Source organism: Triturus cristatus, chromosome 3_2 (genome assembly GCF_964204655.1).
Source record: "Triturus cristatus chromosome 3_2, aTriCri1.1, whole genome shotgun sequence".
Classification (NCBI taxonomy): domain Eukaryota; kingdom Metazoa; phylum Chordata; class Amphibia; order Caudata; family Salamandridae; genus Triturus; species Triturus cristatus.
The window spans coordinates 1,025,074,031-1,025,099,899 of record NC_140584.1 but is presented as its reverse complement, the minus strand read 5'-3'; the positions used below and the strand labels follow the sequence as shown (position 1 = coordinate 1,025,099,899).

At 46.8% G+C, this 25,869-nt stretch overlaps 1 protein-coding gene across 1 annotated transcript in view; it reads right to left on the bottom strand.

The window, feature by feature from the left end:
• HIP1 (huntingtin interacting protein 1) overlaps positions 1-25,869 on the bottom strand; it is a 352,795-nt gene that overhangs the window by 155,417 nt on the left and 171,509 nt on the right. The window contains exons 13-15 of the mRNA XM_085649657.1: positions 23,509-23,581; positions 16,875-17,058; positions 12,941-13,029 (exon numbers count right to left, since the gene is read on the bottom strand). Coding sequence (XP_085505783.1) covers positions 12,941-13,029; positions 16,875-17,058; positions 23,509-23,581 — 346 coding nt within the window. The remainder of the gene's footprint in view (positions 1-12,940; positions 13,030-16,874; positions 17,059-23,508; positions 23,582-25,869) is intronic.

Here is a 25,869-nt window from a genome sequence, read left to right as displayed (position 1 = left end):
CACTTCCCCGGACAGAGTGAAGGAATGCCTTCAGTGCAAGTCGGATCGCCCGCAGCTCCAGAAGGTTGATATGGAGCCGGGACTCCGCCGGAGACCAGAGGCCTCTGATCTCCGCCTCTCCCATGTGGCCTCCCCAGCCCAGGAGGGACGCATCAGTCACTACCGTGTGCTCCGGTTGGGGAAGGGAGAGGGATCTGCCACTGACCCAATCGCGATTCGTGAGCCAAAACTGCAATTGCCGTGCATTGCCCTCCGAGATCTGGACATGATCGAACAGGTTGGCCTGATGTTGCGCCCAATGGAACTTCAGGTCCCACTGCAGAGCCTGCATATGCCATCTGGCATGCAGCACCATCAGGATGCAGGAGGCCATCAGACCCAGAAGCCGGAGGGACATCCTGACTGAAACCCGGGATAGAGGCTGAAAGAGCGGAATCATAGCCTGAATATCCCGGACTCGCTGTTCGGGAGGATAAACCCGAGCACAGAGTCGAATCCAGAACCGCTCCGATGAAAGGGAGCTTCTGAGAGGGACTCAGGTGCAACTTCGGCACAGTGATGGAGAACCCAAGCAGATGCAGGTGGTCGGCCGTAGTCTGGAGGTGGGAGACAACTGCCTGGGGCCAACCCCCCTTCAACAGCCAGTCGTCGAGGTAGGGGAAGACTGACACCCCTGACCTGCGCAGATAAGCCGGCGACCACCGCCATCACTTTTGTGTACACCCGAGGGGCGCTGGTAAGGCCGAAGGGGAGCACGGCAAACTGAAAATGCTCCTGGCCTACCGTGAACCGCAGGTAACGCCGGTGGGCCGTCAGGACGGGAATGTGAAAAGAAGCGTCCTGCAAGTCCAATGCTACCATCCAGTCTCCAGGGTCTAGGGCAGACAGGACGTGAGCTAAAGTCAGCATCTTGAACTTCTAATTCCGGAGGAAGCAATTGACGTCCCGGAGGTCCAAGATGGGGCGCAGGCCCCCCTTGTCCTTTTTGGGGACCAGGAAGTAGTGGGAATAGCAACCACTCCCTACTTCTGGATCGGGAACGTACTCGATGGCCCCCTTGGCCAGTAGGGCCGTGACTTCCCGACGAAGAAGAGCCAAATGATCACCCGACATGCGGTGGTACCGAGGTGGCATGGCTGGAGGGGAGGACAGAAAGGGGAGCGAGTAACCTTGGCAGATTATCTGCAGCACCCACTTGTCCGACGTAATTTCGCGCCAGTGGTGGAGGTGGAGGTGAACCCTGCCACCAACTGGCGTGGGGTGCCCCCTGAAGCTCGGATTAGGAAGGTTTTGATGCGACAGCGGTGGGGGGGGAAGTGGACTGCCCCGCACGCTGGTTACCAGACCCGCCCCTGCGGAACCCACGTCCGCGGCCTCGCTGAGGCTGGTTCTGCACAGGCTTGCTGGAAGAGCGCGCCTGTGTACCCCTGCCCTGGCCATGAAAGGAACGAAACCCCGTCGTGGCAGGAGTCTTCGAGGAAAGACCCAAAGACTTGGCCGTGGCACGAGAGTCTTTAAAGCGCTCCAGGGCATTGTCAGCCTTATCACCAAAGAGGCGGGAGCCATCGAAGGGCAGGTCCATGAGCGAGCTCTGGACATCGGGTGAGAAGCCAGTGGAACGCAACCAGGCGTGGTGCCGCAACGCCACCGTCGTGGAAATCGCCCTGCCCAACGAATCAGCAGTGTCCAAACCACTCCTGATGGCAAACTTCGCTGCATCCTTGCCCTTCGCAGTCGGTTGGGAATGGACAGCCTGGACCTCCTCAGAGCACTGAGGCAGAACCTCCGCCACCGAATCCCACACTGCATGGGAGTAACGGCCCAATAAGCAGGCGGTATCAACCGACTTCAACCCCAAACTGGCTGAGGAGAACAACCTCTTGCCATATTGGTCCAGCCTCTTAAAGTCCTTATCCGGCCGAGCAGAGGGAAAGGCACTCAGCGATGTCGAGGCCTGAATGACCAGGCTCTCAGGCGTGGGGTCAAGAAGGCGGGATCACCAGGCGCCGGGCGATGACGCCTAGCGACGTTCTTATCCACTGGCGCCCCCGAGGCTGGCCGCAACCAAGTACCCAAGAGGACTTCGGTAAGGGCCTCATTGAAAGGGAACAGCGGCTTCGACGACGCAGGCGCCGTCTGGAGCACCTCCGTAAGGAGGTTGGTCTTAAGGACCACCGTAGGGAGGTCGAGGTGGAGAGTCTCCACGGCTCAACGCAGCACCATAGTGTAGGAAGTGCCCTCCTCCATAGTAGGAGGAGACGAGGCAAACCCCGGGTCAGAAGACACATCAAGTTCACCCGCGTCTTGAAGATCATCCACCCAATCCTGCTCGGAGTCACACTGCCGCGCAAGGGTGTCCTCGGAGCCATCCCAGTTCTCATCCGGCTCTGGGGTAGAAGGAACTGGTTGCGGCGGCATGAACGGAGCCGGAGAGGGGGCCTGCGGCGCCGAGAGCGGCGCCGGCTGGGGCCGAATCGGAGCCCCGTCCCAATGAGGATCCCAGGTCGGAACATAATGGTCTGAGAACCGGGGCAGGGGCAGGATAAACAGCACCCAGTGTGGCGCCTGTGGCGGAGCTGCGGCCGGAGCTCCGGGGCCGGAGCCAGCGGCGTTGCACCTTGTGGCGTCGGGGCCGGAGCCGGGGGCGCTGGATCCAGTGGCTCCGGGGCTGGCGCCGGAGGTGGTGTCGCCGGGTCAACAGGATCTGGACACGGGGCCGCGGGGCCCGCAGACACACCGGCGGGAGCCCAAGGCCTAAACAGGCGGTCCAAGACAGCAAGAAACACTTACCGCTGTTCGGGAGTCGCCGACGGACCCGGGTAGAGCGGGTAGGCCGTTGGAGTCCCAGGCTCGAGAGGAGCTGCAGAGTGGGAGCCCCTGTCCCCCACGTCCGCCTCCGGGGAGCGACAGGGGGATGTCGGAGAGCAAACACGCTTCTTCGACTTCTTCTTATGGCGTCGCTTACCAGAATCGGAAGGTGAAGACTTAAGAGTCCGAGGAGCGATGGCTGCGGTCCCGCAAGAGGTCCCACGAACGGCCCCAAGACCCGGAGCGGTGGCGAGAGGAGTGCCGGACCTCCAGCAACTTCTGGCGCCGCTCCCGCAATGCCTTCGGGGCATTGGCATGGCAGTCCCGACAATCCCGGGAATCTTGGTCGGTCTCCAGGCAGTAGAGGCAGACATCATGGGGGTCCACCACCAACATTTTACGGTGGCACGACCCGCAAGACTTAAAGTCGGGCATCCCTACGTGCACCAGGAGACAAGAGGAGAAGACAAAAGTCTCAAAAAAAGTGGTCAAAAATTGACCGAGGTACATGTTCAATCCGGATCTGCGCTTTCAGCGTGGAAAAAAAAAAGAACTGACATCAGCGCGCATGGGTGGCACTTAAGTAGTCTCCGTGACGTCGTCCCTGCGTGCACGACGCCGGTGATGGGCGAGGAGCCGCATGGCGCCGCCTGCTGGCACGCAGTGGTACTGCTAAGCAGAAAACGTTACGGTTCCAGACTGACACCTGGAGAATATTCTAAGGTAAGGAATCTATCACTAACGTGTCTCTTTCAGATTACAAAAAACATGTCTACAGAGAAAAATCAGCCTTCATCCGAGCTCAACTTGACCACTCCAGAAACAGACCTGAATACATTTTCAACATCATCCAACAGCAAACATCATCTTTCCCACAACATTCAACTGATGGCTCTGTTAAGTACATTGAAGAGTTTGCCAAATTCTTCTCTGAAAAAATAATAAACATCAAACTCTCACTAGACCCCTCCACCTCATCTCCCCTTACCAAAGATGCTCCTTTTTCCAAAGTTGGTCCCACATCCGCCTAACCTCCTACTGATGATGCCACCCCCAAACCCACCTCCTCTCTGATCCAGAGCCCCAACCACTCACATTCAACTGATGGTGGTCCCCCCAAACTTACCTCCTCACTGAGCCACAGCACCAACTACAGTTGCATACGGGTGGCGCTAGAGGGCGCGCTGCGAGATGGCCGCTTCCTCAGGCTGCTCCGCCGGTCGGGGATATTATTCAAATGTAAAATACTTTTGCGGGCAATATGATGAAAAGAAAACATTGCCCGGTGCATCGGAACACTCCCGCAGCGGCTGGGCGAGATTAAAATCGCCGACAGAGGTCCGTGCGATGAGAAAACTGTTGGCGAGGGGGAAGCGCGGAGAGTCTGCCTGGCGACGCCCTATGTGTTTTGCAGACGGAGCGGGTGAAGATCTCTGCGCTTAATACCTGCTCAATATACGGCTGGAGACGGGCCACACAACAACTCCGACACTCTGGTGCTCATGATTTGCCGCTAGTTGAGAGCTGAGCACCCCTGGAGAAAGCCCATCCTACACAGAAGACAGCGCGGTATGGCATCTCACAAGATGGCGGATACGGGTCGCGGAAGGGCCTCCCGTGAGTTGAGGCCGTGATCTGTGAGAGTGGATGACCTGGCTTGGAACAAGCTACTGCTGCTGATCAGGCAAGTGAGCAAAATTAATTGAAGAGTCCCCTGCGACGAATCAAGCTGCTGCAGTGCCTTTGCGGAGCACCGTAATGGGCACCAGCTCGAGGGTCACATACGATGAAGCCTCTCAGCTACCAATTGCCTGCACTGAGGTGTAGCTGTGCTCTCGCCGCCTGTAGTGTCCACACAGCCCGATATAACTGAGCTGAAGATTGCTGGTGCGTGTGGGTTGGAAGCGTGCGCAGGTCATAATCTGGCTGACGACTGTGGACTGCACCGTAGGCTGCGGGGGACTGCATCCAGGGCTGGCCGGCGTCTAATGTTCCGCTATCCTGCTTCCGTGACCCCAAAGGATACACCGTTGACACATATTGGCGATCACGGCGGGGGCCCGACAGTGGGATCCTATTGATACCCGTGGGAGGGGAGTGGACCACTGACCAAGCCAGATCCTACAAGGGGCACTGAGGTGCGGCACACCCATCCCGCCCTCCATCCGGACCATCTCTCCCTGGTGGCATACTCCTGATAAAAAGGACATACACGTCAATGCTGTAAATGCCTGTTAACTGTCCCGCTATACCACATATGAGCGGCCTAACACTGCTCCAGTGCTGCATTAAGAAGTACATGACTCTCTTTGGACTTTGGAATGGTTGACTATTCTACCTCTGTACTACAGCGTCGCAGCAGAGCTACTAACCATCACATTGTGGATCCCACTCCAAGGTGTAAGTGTCCATAGACCATTGACGCCAAATATTCCTCATCCCCTACAGCTATAATGGGCAAGCCGGATAGACAACAACCGAAACTAAGCTTCGACACTAAACGCAACCCTAAAGGCACAACCGCGTATTCGGACACTGAGTTAGAAACGGAGCAAACAGCAAACAAAGCCATGGAGGCCACCCTCCAAGCTATACAACAAAGCCTCCAGGCTATTAATGGCAAACTGGACTCACTCACCCAAAGAGTGGATAATATCTCTGCTAAATTGGATAAGCAAGGCGAGCGTCTTGACGCAGCAAAAGACCGTATAACTGCAGTAGAAGATGAATCACACAGTACGACACGTAAATGCGCAGACATGGAAAAGATCCTGGAGGTCATAAACAACAAGGCCGAAGATTTGGAGGCGAGATCACGCCGCAATAACGTTCGAATTGCAGGAGTTCCCGAAAGCACAAACACAGGAAGGATGGAAACATATGTGGAAGACATGCTGCGCGATGTATTTGAAATGAACAGTTTCTCCACGGTACTAATCATAGAGCGGGCTCATAGGTCGCTGGCACCTAAACCTCCACCGGGCGCCCCGCCGCGGCACATAATCGCCCGGGTCCTCAATTACAGGGACCGCAACGCAATCTTGAGGATGGCTAGGGAGAAACAACACATCAATTATCAAGGCAATAACCTGGCATTTTACCCGGACTTCAAAATGGCGGTACAGACCGCACGCAACGAATTTAATCCTGCAAACAAGAAGCTCCGGGAACTGGGCATCGAATATGCAATGTTGTATCCAGCCAGACTGCGGGTAACCTGTGATGGGCGAGTGACAATACTGCAGACCCCAAAGGGTGCGAAGGAATTCATAAAAAAGTCAGTCAACAAACAAAAGGCGCAAAATCGTAAAGAAACGGACCAGAACTCTGATTAAGACACGACCAACTATGAAACCTCCCCTCAAACTAATTCCATCAACAGATGACGTGGGAGACGAGCAGAAGCAACAGCTTAAGCTGTACACCGCTGGCAGTATGCCAACCAGGACATGCTTACAAACCCACCCTGACAATCATATATTGCAACTCTAGATACTGGAACAGTGGTAGACATCTCGGCATCGCACCCTGTCGGCGGAGATATACACACATTTGTATGGCAGAATGGAGCAGGGCAGGTGCTGGCATCCACTGGCGGTAAGATGTAGAGAGTACACCTACTAACCCGTCCCCAAGGTGGGACACTTCAGTTTAGACTTCCAGATAACCTTGGCTCACCAATAAGCCACTGGCCCTTAGACTCATAGCTGGTACCCTCTTGCTGGGCTATACTGTTGAACTCTTCTGCGACCTGATAGTTGTAGGGTATGAGTGAGAGATGCAGAAATAAGACCTCATATCTCTGTCAAAAGGTGACCTAAATGGATATCTTTAATATGTAATGTTTTGACGAATCCTCCTATGGTTTAACGGACATAATACAATGCAATGATATGAGGTGTATATGGGCCCAAAACTGTGAGCTACCCTACACAACTAAGAGAGGCTGACTGCGTGATGTTTCTAGCAAATTGGGCGTATTCCCGGTGTCATAATATGCACCCGAACTAATTACGTAATACACGACCACATCCACCTAGTTGGATGGTGATGCGCGTACTCGGCGGATCCCCCCATGAGGGAGCTCCACAACACAGTTCTAGTTATGTTGAAATTGTTGAAAGGGGTATGTCTTTGGCGTGATTGGGATGCCAAAGTGGGCGGGGGGTTGGGGGGTCGGAACTAGGGATTGTTTTACAGACTCATCTCTGAAATACATTGAGACCATCCAGGCTACTACTAGTCATTTGTATATCACCATATCTTTAATAGCTACAACAAGTGCTCACGCTGTGTGCAGTAAACATGACCACGCCACATGTATAACTCACGCCACCGACCATAGATAGATTACAACCAGCACATATTAACTTCCTTACATGGAATGTCAGGGGGCTCAATAACCCGAAAAAGATACGTCAGATATTTGCCTATTTAGATAGACTCCACGTAGCTATTGCCCTCATGCAGGAATCTCATATAGGAAACAGATTGGAGGAAACGGTACTGAGTTCCACATACTCTTCGCACTCTAGAGGCGTGATAATATTAGTGAAGAAGGGGACGCACTTTCACATAGATAACACCATTACGGACAACTTGGGTCGGTACATTATTATTACTAGACACATTAGAGGGCAACGCAAAGGCTTAATAAATACATATGGGCCGAATGTGGACGACCTAGAATTTTATAAATCAATTTGGCGTAAACTGAATGATTTACCTGACATGGCCTTGTTATGGGGTGGTGATCTAAACCTCTCCTTAAATGAACACTTGGACAGGTCGGGCTCCTCCAGAGAACCGCATAAAAGGGCGGTGAATGTAGTGCGAGATATTATGACCAAAACTAAACTGGTAGATCTCTGGAGGATGCATTACCCTCATCACATGGAGGCCACGCATACCTCCGCGATTCATAATAGCTGCTCCCGTATTGATTACTGGCTGGGGACGGAGGAGATTGCCTCTTGGACACGAAGCATACGGCACTTGCCCAAAACCCTCTCTGACCACAAGTCAGTGCTACTGACCATCGAACTTCCTCATTACACACCTCCACCATACGTGTAGCGATTCAATGCCAAAGCACTACTAGACTCCGCATACACTGACACCATTGGACAGGCCATTGCTGACTACTTTACACTCAATCAGCCATCCACCGACGATCCCAGTTTACTGTGGGAAGCCTTTAAAGCTACCATACGTGGAGTATGTATTAGCACCAATGCTGGACTGTTAAAAGATATCCATGCCCAACTCACCAAACGGGAGATCACATTAAGCACCTTGGAACACGAATACGAATGCACGTACAACATGGCTATCCTAAGTGACATTAGAAAGGTTATGTCAGAATATCAGGAATTTACAGAGGATGAACTCCAACATATATCAAAACGTCAAACTGCACGCACATATGGTGAAGGGGGCAGACCGGGTCGAGTTTTGGCAAATAAAATCTGCTCAGGATATACACCACAAACGGTCCTTTCAATAAAAGACGATAGTGGCACACTCCACTACGACACAAAGAGCATACTGAGGGCATTTATGGACACATATGGCGATCTTTATGCATCACGAAGTACTGCCACACAACCTGAGATTATGTCATACTTGGAGGATGTGGCAATAGCCTGGCTTTGAGATGCACAGAGGGAGTATCTCTCACAACCAGTAACGGTAGAAGAAGTCACTGAGGTGGTCAAATCATGGTAAGGCACTGGGCCCGGACAGCTTTACCAGCGAATTTTCTAAAGCATATATCGAACAGCTCGCACCCTACCTTGTGGAAATGTATGGGGACGCCCATGATAAACAGATTCTACCCCCCACACTAAGAGACGCCATGATTATTGCCCTGCTGAAACCCAATAAGGACCCCGAGCAGTGTGAATCCTACAGGCCATTGTCCTTAATAAATACCGATACTAAAATCCTGGCCAAACTACTCGCAAAACGCTTACAACCACTAATGGCCAATAAAGTCCTTCCAGATCAGTCGGGGTTTATACCCAGTCGATCTACAGCTCACAACACCAGAACACTGTTTGCACTATCGCACTATCTGACCCCAAACACTCAAGCAGCTGCAGTCCTTTTGGATGCGGCAAAAGCATTCGCCTTGATTGAATGGACCTATCTTAACTCCATATTGCAAAGAATGGGATTCCCCCCAATCTTCCTACATTGGATTCAAATAATATGTACAAAACCCACAGCGTGAATAAGAGTAAATAAATATGTATCCAAAGCTATACCAATCGCAAGAGGCACACGACAAGGATGCCCCTTGTCCCCTTTACTTTTTGCAATAGACCTGGTGTGCAAAATATGACAAGGTCATAAATATGCCGCTCTACAATTCCCACAAAGGCCACTCAATATCTCACTCTATGCAGATGATATGGTACTATATATACGAGATCCAGCTACAAATCTTTCCCCTCTCCTGAGAGAATATATTAAATTCGGCCATCAATCTGGCCTCCAAATTAACTGGTCTAAATCCATCATTATCCCATTAACAGACACCTCGCATTCACATCTAGCAGAGTTTCCACTTGAACGGCAGACAGACCCAGTCAAATATCTTAGTATATGGTATAATCATGATCCAGAAACAGTTATTCGTACGAATTATGGGGCAGCAATCAGTAAACTTGAAGAAAAGGTAGAGCGTTGGATACAACTTCCCTTATCGCTGGCAGACCGCTTGACCATTATCAAGATGGTGGTCCTGCCTAAACTCCTATACCTCTTTAATAACATCCCCATCACACCACCGAAGGCCGTATTCCAAAGACTGAATACTATGGTAACTCGACTAATATGGGCAGGTAAACAAGCACGCATTGAGCTGCGTGCCCTCACATTACCGTTCTACAAAGGAGGCTTTAAGGTCCCAGATTTCCCCCTCTATTATTTATGTGCTCAAGAGCAATATGTGCATTATTGGTAACACCACGTCCCCTACCTACCACATATAGCGATTTAAGACTGGGATGTACATCCCATTAAATGCTATTTTACTACACCGACGTGCCCCGAGTCACTCTCACGAAATTAACACTATTGATGCTACTAATGCAGCTTGGCAGAGGATGGGGAAGCTGGCACATAAACTGCCACTCTACGTGCCAGCGCTGCCCTTACAATTTCACCCAGAGCTATAGGTCACCCAAGAAAAAGTAGGAACAGATCTATTACGACAAGTGGGCATAGATACAATGGGAGACTTGTACAATCATGGCACTTTTATAGAACCTAAAGAACTACTGTACATTAGCAATCAGACGCTACTCTTCCAGTTTATATCTCAGATTGCAGGGAGCCATGAAGAAACTCTATCCCACCTATCCTAGTGAGCCACCACAACTAAAAAGCCTACAAATGCTTATTACCACACCACACCACACAATACTCATATGGTGACACGACTATATACACAGCTTCAGAGCGACATTGATGATAATACACACAAAGCATTGGAGAGATGGAACAACATGCTTGATATTCACCTTACAGAGGAGGACTGGGCAATCTGCTGCATCATAACTAATACGCTCACTCCGAATGGCAATTTGCGCCTTTTACACTATAAGTACCTGCACCAAACATATCATACCCCTGCTCAACTACACAAATATGGTCTCCGCTCCGATGCACGGTGTCAATGATGTGGTGCAGATAATGCCAATTTTACTCATCTTGCCTGGCACTGTCCGTTAATTAGAACATACTGGACAGAAGTCGTGCAGCTGCTGTGTGAAATGGTGGGAGTCTCTATTGACTGTACAATTCGAACATGTTTGTTGGGCCTAATCAATAATGTAAGAGCTACCAAACGTAAATTTTGCATGATAGCCCTGCTCCTGGCTAAACAGAGAATTTCAATGTGCTGGGGTAGCAGGGAAGCACCAAGAACCAAACAATGGCTTAAAGATATGGCCTATTGTAAAGATACCCTAAAACCATATGAGAAAGAGCTACCCACTGGATCCAAACCACGAGACTATTGGATGTATTTGGTTGACTATCTCCAAGCAAATCAAACTGTTTAACTGTAAATTAATGTATAAAACGGAATAGTATGGTTGATGGTAATGTTTCCACTCTGCAATGTACTGTATGGTAAATCTATCTATATTGTAGTCTGTATGTTGATGTTCTGTCTTAGACATTGTATGCCTTTAATAAAATGCTTATAAATAAAAAAAATAAAGAAATAAAAACTACAGTTGCATACAACTGAAAAACAACGCAACCTGGACCAAATTTGAAACTATCTCTGAAGAAGAATTCTTCAAAATACTTGCACCCTTGAAGCCGATATTGCACCTCTATGACTCTCTCCCCTCCTCTCTTGTCAAAAATCCCAGACACTTAATTTCCTCAATATGGACTAAAATCATGAACTCCTCCTTATCCAGCGGTTTTCTGTCGGCCTTCCTTAAACTCGTCCAAGTCACCCCCCTCATCAAAAAGCCAGACGCTGACCCGAATGACCTCAATAATTACAGACCAATAACTAACCTCCCTCTCCTTGCCAAAACTATTGAAAAATGTGCCCTCCTACAACTGAACAACCACATCGAAAAATTCAACCTACACAACACCTTCCAAGGTGGGTTCAGGAAAGGCTACAGTACAGAGACTGCAATTTCTCATAGTATATATTGCTTGTAAATATTGCTGTGCAAAATCTGTAAAGCGTTAAGATACCTTCGGGTCAAGTTCGCATTATAAAAAACTGAAAAAATAAATAAATAAAATTGCAAAGAAGGGCTTGATGTTCATCTTGAAATGTTCATCTCTAGCCAAACAACCAGCTTGTTTCAGCACTTTTTAAGCCATATTTCAAGCTGACATTTGCCTTCAATAGAGATGTAACCTACATCTGATTCTAGGATAGCCGTGGAAAATCCTTTGGGGAGGTTGAGGATTGTTTTCCAGAATTGCCTCTCAAAATGCCAGACATGGCAATTTCTCTTGTCCAATCCTCAAAGTTCTGCGCCATAAGACATTAGACTTTCTACCTTTGTTTGGAAAACTTTGTCAATATGGTTAGAAAATCGATATCTATGTTTCCTCACCACACAATGGCCGGTCGGGCCTAAGAGTCGATTCACTCGCAATTCATTGGGGCGCCACACCCACACGACTGTTCGAGCATTAGTTTGAGAGGCCTGGACGTGAACTTCCATGCACATCCCCTAGTTTTTACCTGTGTTACACCCCAGTTCAAGTGACATATTTTCTATCAGAGCCCATAGGGTACACACATTGTTTTTGTATTTTTATTGTTTCCTTTCCTTGCCAATTTTCCTTCAGTCTTTGCAGACGAAATGTGATACCGCATACTGTGCTATACGGCATAATTGATGGATGGATAGGTATACTGTAAAGTAGATAAAATCTGAAAATGTCAATAAAAATATGTTACAAAAAAAATCTATGTTTCCTCACCAATCTTGCGATGGCTTTAACAGATGCCTCTGCTTTTTTTAGGGTAGCTTGAATATGAGTAGAACAGTTGAGATTTCTATTAGTTACTATCCCCAGATATGGAAAGGATTTCACTTCTTCCAACTCATAGTTTCTTTAAGTTAATGCATGAACTTTAGACAGAACAAGTCGGAACCAGAGAGAGGCAATCTCTACCCATTATCTCCAAATGGTTCTGTTTAAAGTTCAAGAATTAATTCACAGAAGTTCTGAGTAATGTGTTTCAATTTTAGACACATTATGCACAAAAAACACAGGACTCTTTTCTATGTAGAGCCATCATGATACAGCTATGGGGGATCCTGGACATGCATACTCTTTAGTCAGAATCCCATGACAAAACGCTCTGCATACATTTTAAGTTATAAAAGTTAACATTGATGTGTCTTTAAAAGTGAATCAGTAAGTCCACTGCAGACCATTTGTAACTGCTTAAAATTTGGTAGGTAAATCATAATTGCCCACAATGGTAAATAAATTGTCTGCATGTAGTGCAGATCAGAAAGTGCAGCAGAGAAGACCATGCACTTGTGAAGACAGTCCAGATGGATATGAAGTCCCATTTGGCCAATTTTAGCTGACATAAGTATGTCATTTCCTAGCACGCTGGTCTTACCTTACGAAGAAGCTCGGCATGGTTCTGGACGAGCTCTGTGTACTTCTCCTTCAGTTTGGTATATCGCTGCTCATTGGCAACTGCTTTCCCTGAAACACAATGTAATACAGCTCAGACGTCAGCGAACATGCACATAACGCAGTCATTCTTTCGGTTCCTAAATGCTGCTAAGGACAGTGGGACAAAAGGGACAAAGGTGAAAACACAGACTGAGTTCACCATTGGCAAGGCCTTCATGTATCAGGCAGCTAGCTTCTGGAACACAATGCCTCCAAAACATGGAGCAGCTGAGGTTCACTGAAGCTTCCTGGGAACATCTCAAGACCTGGCTCTTTCCTCTACAATTAATCATGATATCCTGTCAGTGCCCAGATGCCACCTGGGGTGAATGAGCATTTAATACAACTAAACTTAGTAACTAAAGGGAAAGCACGCTGTCAGAGAGCTAGGAGCTCCCACTCAGGCAAAGATTTCACACACTGCTTTGCAGCGAGTGATAAACAGTTACTGTGAGGTCTCCATAAGACAAAACATTTGAATGATGCTCTGCAGCGAGGCAGATAAATGATGGCAGAAGCTGGGGCAATATCCTAACACCAGGTTGTTCATTCTACCCTGTAGAAATGGACTGCGGCAGCTGGAGGCTCTCCCTCAGACTTGTGCTCATCCGCCTTTGTGAGCCTGGGAATAGGAGAGCGGCGTTGTATGAAAACTCCTGTTCAAACATATGGCGTGTTCTGGTCTCAGCATCTGGAACTTTAAAGATCATGTAGACTCTGCTCAGATTGCCAGTCTTGATTGCTTATCCACTTCTATCCTTGTTCATGATGTGCATTTGTAGAGTTAAAGGCAGTAACCCTGCCTTTAAGAAAAGCATGCACTTGTGTGCCCAATAGGAATCCTTTTTCTCATTGGAGAGTACATCTCCCTTGGACATGGTGCCATATGGATTGCTGTAGCGACTACTCTTACTCTGTAGTTCACCTTCAAGACAAGATAAGAACACCTTTCTGGTCACTAAAGCACATGATCAAAAGGCCATGCACATAGGATCACAAGAAATACAAAATAGAAAACCATGCACCCCCCCCCCCCATGGCATAGAGTCCTACTTATCTATTGTAATTATGCGGCAGGATTGAACCAAATTATGCAGCATGGTTGACTAAATTTTGCATCATGAAGTAAAATTTTGTGACAGTAATAACTTTGTTCTTTTGCAATTTTTACACATGCTAACCCTGGTTAGGGAACGTTTTCACCTCATTAGTACCGGTTTGACACCCAAATACAGCAATAAGCAACAGAAAGGTGACCAGTCAAACCTTGGAAGGATCTTCCACTTTGCTGCAACACAGGTAGACATGTTTTTAATAACTTTTGATATGTCTGACCAAGAAACAAATTTGTTTTTGATAAATCTGCAGATTGTGCATCAGATAATGGATTATCTGGCAAATACTGCAAATCAATAGTTATGCAGAAAATGCCATGACCGTAAAATTGCATAATTCCAGGGGCCCTGCCTATAATATACTTTGGCCCTCACACATCCGTGGGGTATGAACCACTGAATAAATGCTACAGTACAATACCCTCTCCAGACAGGGATAAGGCCACAGGATCAGGATGTTATTCTTCAAGGTACGTTCACTTGCCTATGTCAGAAGGAACTGAAGAATTTGCTCCTACCTCGACCAAAGATTGTGACATTCTGCTCCAGGGACAGTGATGCTTGTCCTGGGAGAGCCATAAATGAACCTTCTACATACCCATGCAGCTATATACCATGTTGCCACCAGCATTCCTCCCTATACAGAAGCCCTGAAATCTTCAACAGCCGACAAATTGCAAATCTTGTGCTAACAATAGGATTTCTTCAGGTAATGATGGCTAGTAACTCTAAGCCACACCCTGAAGCATCTATTCCCTGTATCTACTACTTCGATACTGCAGTGAGAGCTACTCAAATCATCCTCCACACCAAGTACTCTTGCATATTACCCTGAGGCCAGTGCTCTAAATCAAGCTCTCCATACCAAGTACTTCTACTCCACTTCATACCAAGTGACTCCAACACCAATATTCCACACCAAGGAATTCTACACTACATTGCTGCGGCTAGTGTTCTTATGACAAGTACCATACCCACTGTTTCTAAACTATACTCTGCAACCTGTGCTCCTAAATTAATTCTCAGCACCTGGTGTTGCTACGCATTATCATGCAGTACGTACTTCTATAGCATTTGGTTCTTCTTTAGAATACACTTCAACCAGTACTCCTACATTCACCCTACATAGCTTGTGCTGCTACATTTCACACTGCAACCAGTGCACCTACCCATTCCCCTGACTGCATTCTATACTAGGCCCACAGCTAGTGGTGCCACACCAATCATTCACAACCAATGCTCTTACACATCAGTTTGCAGTCCGTGCTCGCACACAAACTCAAGCTACCAGTAGCAACATAAACCTTTACCATCAGTGCTCCTCCACTGTTCTCCTCATACCCTATACTCATGTTATATGGCCCTTAGGGACATTGTCGACATTACTAGGTTAGCATGAGCTTTGCTGCCATGAAGCTGCTTTTGCGCACGTTACTACATTATTTCATTTTTGCGAGACTCTGTTTATGCCTTTCACATGAGAACCGTCTGCTTTTCACGTTCTCTGCTGCGTTCTTGGAGTATAGTCTGAACACGTGGTACAAGGTCGATAAACAATGCCCCTTTTTATTCTGTTCTGGTCAGTCCCTAGCACCTAGACATAACATGCTAAGCACAGCTGTAATGCTGGAGACTCATGCTTTGATATTACGGGGATACATGTTGTTTTAACACACACTTGGAAAGAGCCTTTCCATGGAGAAGAGCTGTGCTGTTCCTATGATGTAAACTTTACATCCAGGCTTTAAGGTATGGGGTCTGCTGTCAATGCCCAGAGATATTATTTTATATAAATAATCTTCTTCCAGCCAAGGGGAGGGTAGTTAGGCCTTATAGTCCTTAATCCACTGTCTTTATATAATGACTTCCCCCTTTGTACTCTATGGAATTGTAACAATGCTAATTGTTCTGAGTTTATGCATTTTGCTGATGGTAGTGGCTCGTATACTGTATTGTAGAGCACAATAGGTAAAAAAAACATTTTGAACTATTACAGTGACTTTGCCAATTCATGTGGACATGAGTGAGCAAGTGATAAGGTATGTCTTGCTACAGCGATTCCTGAGAGAGTCTGGAGTATTGTGTTCTGGGTTGTCTAATCATTTGTAGCTTCGTGATTTTTGGAGAAGAACGAATGAGACACTATAGTTAGTAGGTTTTGGGATTTTGGGTACTAAGGGTATAGGTTGGTACACACCTATACACCGAGGTACTGTTTTCCTGCGCATAGTTCTGTGTAGGTGCAGAATCCCTGCAACACTCACACGACTACCAATAGTTCCTATAGCATCCTCAACAATCAATACTTTTTTTTTTTTTTTGCAAAAACAATTTTTATTGCGTTTTTCAGGTACAATTACCTTCCGTTAATTACCATCATGCCGAGGGACATATCCGACTTCCAGAAATCAATGTGGTATATGATCTAAGTCGCTGCCTCAACAATCAATACTTATGCAACACTCTGCTATCTAAGCAAAAATATAACCTCTCTCTCAGATCTCTTGCACATCCCCCCTGTACCATCTCTGTAGATGGCCATTTTGAGCAATCCTCAGCAGCCTACAAACACATCTCCTTGCCAGTATCATTTCTAAATCGCCCAAGACAGCCCATGCCCTTACACCATCATCCACAGTCAAAGTGTCTATAAATCAACCACCACAGACAGTGCCTCTATGTTATTCTCCTTGCTAAACATCTCTATACAGTCTCCCATAGTTTTAACAGAGTCTCCACTGAGTCCTCTGTTTTACTTACTCTCGATCTCCGTGAGGCTCCTCTGTGCCTTTTCCGTGTCTTCCCTCTTCTTTTTCAGCTCATCCAGCTCAGTTCGCAGGAACTCATTCTCATCCATTGCTTGATGCTTCAGGTGCTGCTGCTCCGCCAGCTCTGCCTCCAGTTCGCTGATGCGCCCCTGCAGCTGCTCAGTTAGCCGATGGCTCTGTAATAAGACAGGACAATATTGAATGTGGAGAACCAAAAAAGGCCAGTCTCATGTTGCAGATGCTAGTACAATCTCAACCAGAAAACAGAATTAAAGAGTACATAAATTTGCTAAATTCAGCCCCATAAAGTATCACACAAAGGCACTTTGATTTGTTATGATAATTTTAATGATGAGTGTTCGTTCATCTGTAAAAATGTTATGGTGCTTGAGTGAGGAACATACTAAATGCACTGAGTTGCAATGCTTGGGAAAATGCCTGTTCAGCAAAGATATACAGAAAATAGAACAAGGAGAAAAGATATGCCATTTCAAATGTAATAAATTAAAAAGAGAAGTGGACAGAACAAAAAAGATGCTACCTCCTAACCTTTCTCTATTAAATGTGGGTGTGAGCAGAAGAAGGAGAATGAACAAATCACGATGCAAGGTAAACAAGACCTTAAAGGTAACATGCTTTTTATAGGAAGCAAACAATGACACAGAACAGGATGGAGCATGGCTGAACCTCTGTGCTCCCATGACTGGGTGGGCATGTGTGGTTTAACAGGTAGCCATTTACAGCTGCCAAAACAAGACGTTTATGACTTTCATTAAGAAATGGAAGATCCTTCTTAAGCCACTGTAGATGAACTTTAATGAACAATAGAGTTTAGGATTAAATCTGTTTTTATTAAAGAAAACAAAGTATCGGAACGACAGCAACAGCTGGCGCCTACAACCCTGCGGGCCGGCGGATCACAGCTCCTGTAAATCAACCCCCCAGGATCCCAACTGGAACCCCATAGGCAGATCCCCTTTAAACACAGCATGTCGCCTACAACCCCTTGGGGCCGGCCGCGTCTTAACTGCAACAGGCAAGCGGGTCTCCGAATTCTCCACAGGGTGTTCCAATTGCCCCCCACCGGAGCTGTCCAATGGGGCCCGCCCTTGGGGAACCTCCCCACCATGTGCTTGCCCGGGACGGATATTCCCCTGTGGAGGCTAAGAGACCATACTGGGTGTGAGGCTACCCGCCCCTGGGCTGCCCTGAGGGGCAGAACAATAGAGTTTAGAGCCAAGACAGATGCATGGAGTTAACAAGGAAGGGGCGGATCCAATCTCTTCTGGCCAATAGACATACAACTAGTGTATTATTGGAGTTGAGCTTCAACCAAAAGGTTACCCATCCACTCCCATACAGAGTTGGACAGGGCTGCTGACCTTTGGTCTTCTCCCAGCCCAATAATAAGCTAGGTGTCAAAGTTGTATATGTAGAAACCAAAGCATTTAGAGCAGATGAGCTCAGCCAGAGGCTCAAAACTGGTGTGATAAGACGGACGTCTGAGGAAGTGCCACACTCCTGAGGAGCGGGAGAGGCAAAAAAGGGAGCAGCTTTATAGAACTGATCTGGTTGGTAAGAAGAGAGCTAAGGTAGAAATGTGCTGGGCAGTCCTACAGGATAGAACATTCAACGGTGTTTAATGTAATTGATAAGAATGACCGCAGTTATTACCTCTTATTCGGAATTTGTACAAAAACACAAGGAGTACCAACTTGGTACTATATCCTTTTAGGAAGCCGGTCTAAACAGCATCCAGAGTACTAGAGAATTCAAGAAAACGGCAAAGACTTTTCACTAGTTGTCCTATAAATATCTTGGAGGCCACAAGAAGAAAGAATATTGACCATTAATTAACAATGAAAGTCGTTCAACTCAGTTTTTTTAACATGACAAGGCTTCACATGGGGACTCAGATTTAAGTTTAGCTTTACCATCCCAAAATGCGTCCTTTGATATAATATAAAATTTAAAAAAAATGCTTATAAGTAAAATACAGTGGATGGGTTCACCATTTTAAGCTAACCATCACACAAAAAACACTCTGGCCTACCCCGCTGGAAAGAGACGGAGGGAGAAGAAAGAAAAGCTATTGTTGCAGTGGGGAGTAGAAAAAAAGAGACCAGAGACAAGAGAAAGTGTCAGCAATGGAACGGACCTGGAGACAGGAATCTTTGGGCGAGTCAAACTCCAGCCCATCCCATCTAATTGAGAAAACACAATGCATAAACGAGGAAAGAGGTGTGGGGAGAGCGGGAGCAGGAGAGGAAAGAGAAAAAGAGGATGGGCCATACTGAAAGATGAACGTCAGGGAGTTTAAGGGGATACAGCTTACTCCCTTAAAAATAATTAGGAAAAATGGGTTATGGAAAGGGGGTCGACAACTATGCAGTAAGCGTGTTCCCCCAGTAGCCCAAAAGAAAAAAAAATAACTTTAGGAGACATTTTTGTAATTTCAATTGAAAAGAAAGTTAAACACAACAAGTTTGTTTTGACTTATTTAGGTCTACATTTCTGACCACAAAACATTTAATTAGGCATTTACATGTAACATATAACCCATTCCCATCTGTAAGAGATGCAATGAAGTCGACTGCCTCATTCTCTTATACAAAACTTAATGTTTCCTATATACAAGATTGAATTGCATCCTGAAACTTATAGTTGTCGTTCTCAGTGCCCAAGGAGACGATGATCAAGCAGGAAAGCTGGTTTTGAAACTGTCTAATGGTTTTATTTCCGCCCATCCAGCCATGTAAGCAATTCAGGAGCAGGCGATCCAGGCGATTCCTTTCCTGATAGTGAAGTGAAGATACCACGTGAAGAACCTCAAAGAAACTTGTGTTCTTCTGTTGGCCATTGAAAGAGAAGAACAACTTGTTTACTTTTGGTAATGCTCTTACTCGTGGATACTCTAACAGCAGATTCATCACCTTATCAGATGTGGCAGGTGCCAGACTGGATCCGGACCTTTTTCTAGAAACTGCTCCTGCGTGCCAATAGATGGTGTCATCTGACTGGGCGACAGCCCCAACCGCTGCTTGGAAATGACAGCATAGAGCCATGCATAGGCGCCGCCAGTACGCGATGGTGTTTTTTTTCCTTCCAAACTCCTCCGAGCCCTCAGACACAGATCGACCGTGACAGGCTGCAAGAGCCTCAGTGTGCAAAATCTAACTTGGATCCTTTATAGAAGCCTAAAGGTCCACTCTACGGAACATGGCGTGGGGGCGGAGGGATCTGTGGTTAGCTTGAGTATCCACTATCTAGAGTATTACTGAAGTGAAGTAGCTTGTTCTTCTTATGGACACTTTTTACCGTAGATTCCTTACCATTTGAACACATACTAAAGCAGTGCCTCCAAAAAGGAAGATGGTCTGAGCCATGGACTTACACCACGAAGTCCTGCAGGACTGAGCAGGTTACATGGCCCTATGGACTTGATTGTCGAGACAGTAATAACTGTTGATGGTGAGTACAGATGCCCATGTAGCAGCCTGAATACGTTCATCACCAGAAAGCCTCTTAATGTTGTGATGGCCTAGGCTTTGGTGGAATGAGCTCAAAGGCAATCAGTATGCTCCTTTTTGGTGAGCAGATGGCACGCTTTTACACACAGGATGACCCACCGACTCAAGGTTTGCGAATGGACTGCGCTTACAGGCACCAAGCCACATGGATAAACATCCGCTCCTTTTGCAGACAAATGAAGCCCATTAAGTAGATGCCACTAAATCTCCATGCACGGATGTGTATTTTGATCAGATGTAGGTGCAGGACCATGCCCTGCTGCTGAGACAGGAAGGCCTCCTAAAGAGGTAGATGGACCGGTGGGCAAATACTCAGGCTCAGCAAGTTTAAGTACCACAATAGCCTGGCACACTTTGGGGTTACTGGAATGAGCTGAGATCCATCCTTCCTGGACTTCTTCAGAAATGTAAACTCAAGACGCCACAAGCTGACATTTAGATCCGTAACCAACATCTGCTTCCTATAGTCATAGCATGGTTTGAAACCTGTAGTCTTCAGAGGAGACATTTCTCTAGCACACTGCCTAGATAAACAATTTTGGAACTGGTGAAACACTGACAAAAGTTTGGAAGTGGAGCTCCGGGTCTGAGGCAAAGGGTGCAGAAAGTAAAGAACTGATGTCAGAGCTCAGGGCTGGCACTTACGTACAGCTTGTGTGGTCACTTCTGGAGGTGGCGTGAGGTCACCGCAGAGTCCAATGGTGACTCACATTAGTACATATGTGGGAGTCATTGCTAGAAAATATTCAGTTTCAAGTTTGGGGGAATTCTAAAGTTGCTGAATCTGCAGTTAGAAGTGTCCCTCGGAAATCGCAATTCGCCAAGGCCCTGAGAGTCACTGGCCCAGGACTCCTGAATCCTCTTGCTGCACAGAGCAGGGAAAGAGGAGGTGGACTCATCAGTGCAGAGAGGAGCGGTCTCTCAGGAAGACTTGCTCAATTCCCAGATGACTGAAAGATCTGTGTGGCAAACACCTTAAGGAATTGAAATCACTTGGAAGGTATGACACTCCTGTAGGCCAGATGGCAAAAGGAAAAGATAGAGACCAGACAAGACACCCTGTATGTCTAAAACCTCCAGCGACGCTTTCCTGCCCAATCTCTAAACGAGCACAATCATAGGCCCCCGCCCCCTTCCCCCATCTCCTTCATCTGTTTAGCGAGCCAACATCTGCCTCTACTTCAGCCACAGAAGGACCCAGAGGTCTTCATTACACCACTGCCATCATGGACAGATCTCAGTGGCAGCCGTGGTCATTTCTCTTCATCGTGGTACAGTTGGAGTCATCATTCTAGTAATTACCATTACAAGAAAATCACAGGTTAAAGTTCTGTTTGGTCTCTAATGTTAAGCTCCACTGCATGATGGGCTGGCCACGGTAACGTCTCGGGCTCAAACGTGGCACTGGCATTGGAAAACAATGACCATGACAAGCTGTTTAGGATGGAGCTTATTAGAGTTTGTTAGCACCGGGGACGCCATAGTCCGTGCTGATCCTCTCCTACTTCTCCCCCTTTAAAACCACTGAAACCAGGACCAACTGGGCTTGATAATATTAGTGTCTAGACAGGACATAGACTACTGGATTCCCAGTAGCCCTCTCCTACTGGACACCAAGACTCGTCTAAAGCACCATATATTTTACTCGGGGCATGACCATTGTTTGAGTAGTGTTTTTTAAGGAGTAAATGGAGTTTTCAACAGTTTTTTTGACTGAAAATATAGGAGCTGCAACATTTGATTGCTTTGTTCAGACCTCTGACCTACTGACTGAGACTATGGGGCTGATTTAGACCTTGGCCAACGGATTGTACTCCGTCTGGCAGACAGAGTAAAGTGCTGTATGGCCCTGACAGAGTACCCACCTGCCAAATTTTGAAATGTCTGTCAGCCCGTTGGACATTTCGGCTATTAACAGGCACCGCCTTCAAGGCAGTTCCTGCCCATGTATTGGAACTTTGCTGTATGGCTCAGTCAAACATCCGGCGGGCAAACAATTATATTGGTGGTAAGGATACTCTATCGCCGTGGAGACGGAGTATGCTTACCGTCAAAATCGGGCCCTATATTTACTGACATAGAAGTAAAACTGAAGAGACTTCAAGAGAGAGTTCACAAACACTGCATCAGAGCGTAAAACTGATCAAAACGCCCATGGAATTTATAACACAGCGTATTGTCCATAAGCGTTATAAAATCATTCGGGGCAGTATCTCAGCCCTAGAAGGTGCTAGCACCTTCTGCTTTCCACAGTGTACCCCAACAGTGACTGCTGTTTCTGCTTACTTGTTAATAAAAATCCTATTCTTTTTTGAAGCTGCACAATGGCTGGGCATTGAGTGTTATTTAGTCTCCAGTTTCTCCACCTCCTCGAGTGAGCACTGTCTGCTCAGCTTCAAGTGCACAAAGAGTGTGACATGGTTGTGCGAGTGCCTGGTGAACCCCAGTACCTGCACAAGATACAGCCCAGTGTCGGATGACTGCCCTTCACCCTTATAAAAGGACTGGAACCCTAAAATGACGATGGTGGGAAATCCACAAGGCAGACAGATTTTCCACTGTCATAAATGTACTTTGTGCTTTAAACTTTCAGGAATTGCAATAGCTTTCTTAAACCTCTGAGCTGGTGTGCAGATGGCTTTCATTTATGAATTGGGTCCCTAGTGCTAAGCAATGCCTAATAGGTTCCAAGTACAAAATGTCGACATTTTTATATTTGTTTTTATTTTCACAGATTTTATTTTATAAGGGGATACTGTTGGGCGGGGGCCTGTTTCCCGACCACGCACATTCTTTTCAGAAGGGTAGGGGAGAGGCCCACCCCACCCCTGCTTCCCTGTGCACTCTCTTTCTGTGACTTCTTCTGTGCTTCTCATATTTGTTTTGCCTCTGGTGAAATTTATAAAGGACACAAAAGATTATCTTGAATAGATTTGTGAATTTACACAGAAATGCTAGATAGAGGTTTGCATCTGAGATTTTTTTTAAACACATTCTGCTTGCAGCAGGTACTTGAATAAAGATGTGCCTGTCTGATGAGGGGGATTAGGGCCCAGAGTCGCTGCTTATGGAAAGAAGGGATCGCCGTCGTCTCACCTCTGACTTGAAGAGCCCCAGTTCTTCCTTCAGAGCACGGATCTCTCTGTAGAGCTGATCAATCAACCTGTCCCTGCAAGAGAGGGTGAGAAAGAGAATGAGACAGGCAGCCGCAGCGACTGAGACATGCAGCAAACGCAGGAGACAACCTCAGACTGACAGGCAACCACAGAGAATGAGACATGCAGCAAAAGGAGGTGACACGCTGAGACAGACAGGCAGCCGCAGCGAATGAGATATGCAGTAAAAGCGCAGAGCGGCAGTTGCAGAGAATGAGACATGCAGCAAAAGAGACAAGCAGAGACAGACTGCCACAGAGAATGACCCATGCAACAAAAGAATGAAACAGGAGTGAGACAGGCACGCGCAGCGAATGAGACATGCAGCAACCGGAGGAGACAACCTCAGACAGCTAGCCACAGAGAACGAGACATGCAGCAAAAGAGGGAGACCAGCGGTTACAGACAGCCGCAGCGACTGACAAATACAGTGAAAGAATTAGACATGCTGCTACAGTAAACAAGACAAGCAGCAGCAAATAAGACAGGCAGTAATGGAGGAGACATGCAGTGACAGGCATGCAGCCACAATGAATGAGACATACAGCAACTGTGAAAAAAACATCAAGGCAGCAACAAATGAGACCGATAGTAATGGAATGAAATTTGCAATAAGAGACAGGCAGCCTCAGGGAATGACACACAGCTTAGAATAAAACATCCATCAACCAGCAGACAGCCACAAAGAATGAAACAGGCAGTGATGGACAGCGAGCCACCAAGAATGAGACGTGTAGTGACAGACAGGAAGATGGTAAGGCAGCAACACTATAAAAACAGACAAGACTGGATGCAACAGAATGCAGTGACAGAGAACAAAAAATGTGACATAAAATGAGACATGCAGTAAAAGAAAAAGACAGACCTCACCGAGAATAAAACAGAAGAAGAAAGAGATAAGTACACACAGATAAGGAGACAACCAGAGAGAAAGAGACCGCCAGCAAGGGAGAACAAAACAAGCAGTGACAGAGAGTAAAGCAGACAGAAAAAGACAGGCAGGGACAGGGAAGGCAGGCAGCGACAACAAACAAAAAAGACACTGACTATACAATATAATAAACGAAGCCAGCTAGACAGACAACAGCAGACAACTTGGTAGGTAACAACATAGAACGAGACAGGCAGCCAAAGGGAACAAGTGAGGCAGCAACAGAGAACAAGGCTGGCAACAGAAAACAAAACAGGTCGGCGCTGATCGATATGGTAAGCAGACGGCACTTAGAAATTAGATAGTCAGTAGGAAACAGACAAGCAAGAAGAAAAAAAAAAATCAGACAAAGTTGCAAGAGAGACTATGAAAGGCAGTTAAAAGACTGAGACAAGCAAAGACAGTAAATGAGAGTAACAAATCTGGAGCAGCAGAGTTGGGGAATGAGATCGGCAGAGAAAGAAAACACAGCAGGGAGACTGAGAAGGAGACAGGCATTAACTGAAAACGAGACAGAAAATGGCAAGGGCAGAGAGCAAGAGAGAATAAAACAAGAAGCAAGAGAGCATAAGACAGGAACCGAGAGAGAAACGACGCGCGCAAAGAGGCAGAAGACAAAAAAGAGACAGCCAGGGCGACCATGAAAAAGCGCTGGTAAAGCCATTAGGTCTGGCAATGTTGGCTTGACCATTGCCTGTTATATTGTGTGTTTTGAAAAAAAACGTTATTGTTTTTGGGGGGTGGAGGGCAAGGACGTCCATCATCAATCTAAAAAATAAGAAACTTCCCAAAAGCCAAAACATTTCTTGGTCTCAAAAGCCAACTTTGCCATAATAGTCCCTGGCACTTAAGAGAACTCCTTTGTGCGTGGATATGCTGCTTGTGAAAAAGCATAGAGCAGTCACTCATATGTAGTTAGCCAATGGTGGATGAGGACTGATCCACTGCCCAATGCTGTATGGTGTAGAGGATGAACGAAAACTGTGAATGGCACAATAAAAGACCAATGGATGAAGAGCGTTGGCTGAAAGCCCATGTAAGTAAATTATACATATAAGCAGTATGTTTGTAATACATACAATTTTAGTATAATTCAAAGGTTTTTACTAACGCCGGGGACCTAAAAATGGCAGCTCGAGAATGAGTCGAGCAGTTACAGAAACTGAGACAAGTCGCAAGAGAATGAGACAAGCAAAAATGGAAAATGAGACCGGGAGAGAGAGAAAGATTGCGCCAAAAACCTAAAGGGAATAAGACAAACAACAAAAGAGAGTGTGACAGATGAAGAGTGAGAGACAGTATGAGACAGGCAGGGAATGACCGAGGCATGCTGGGTGTGAATGAGAGCCCAGAAATAAACAAGGATGGAAG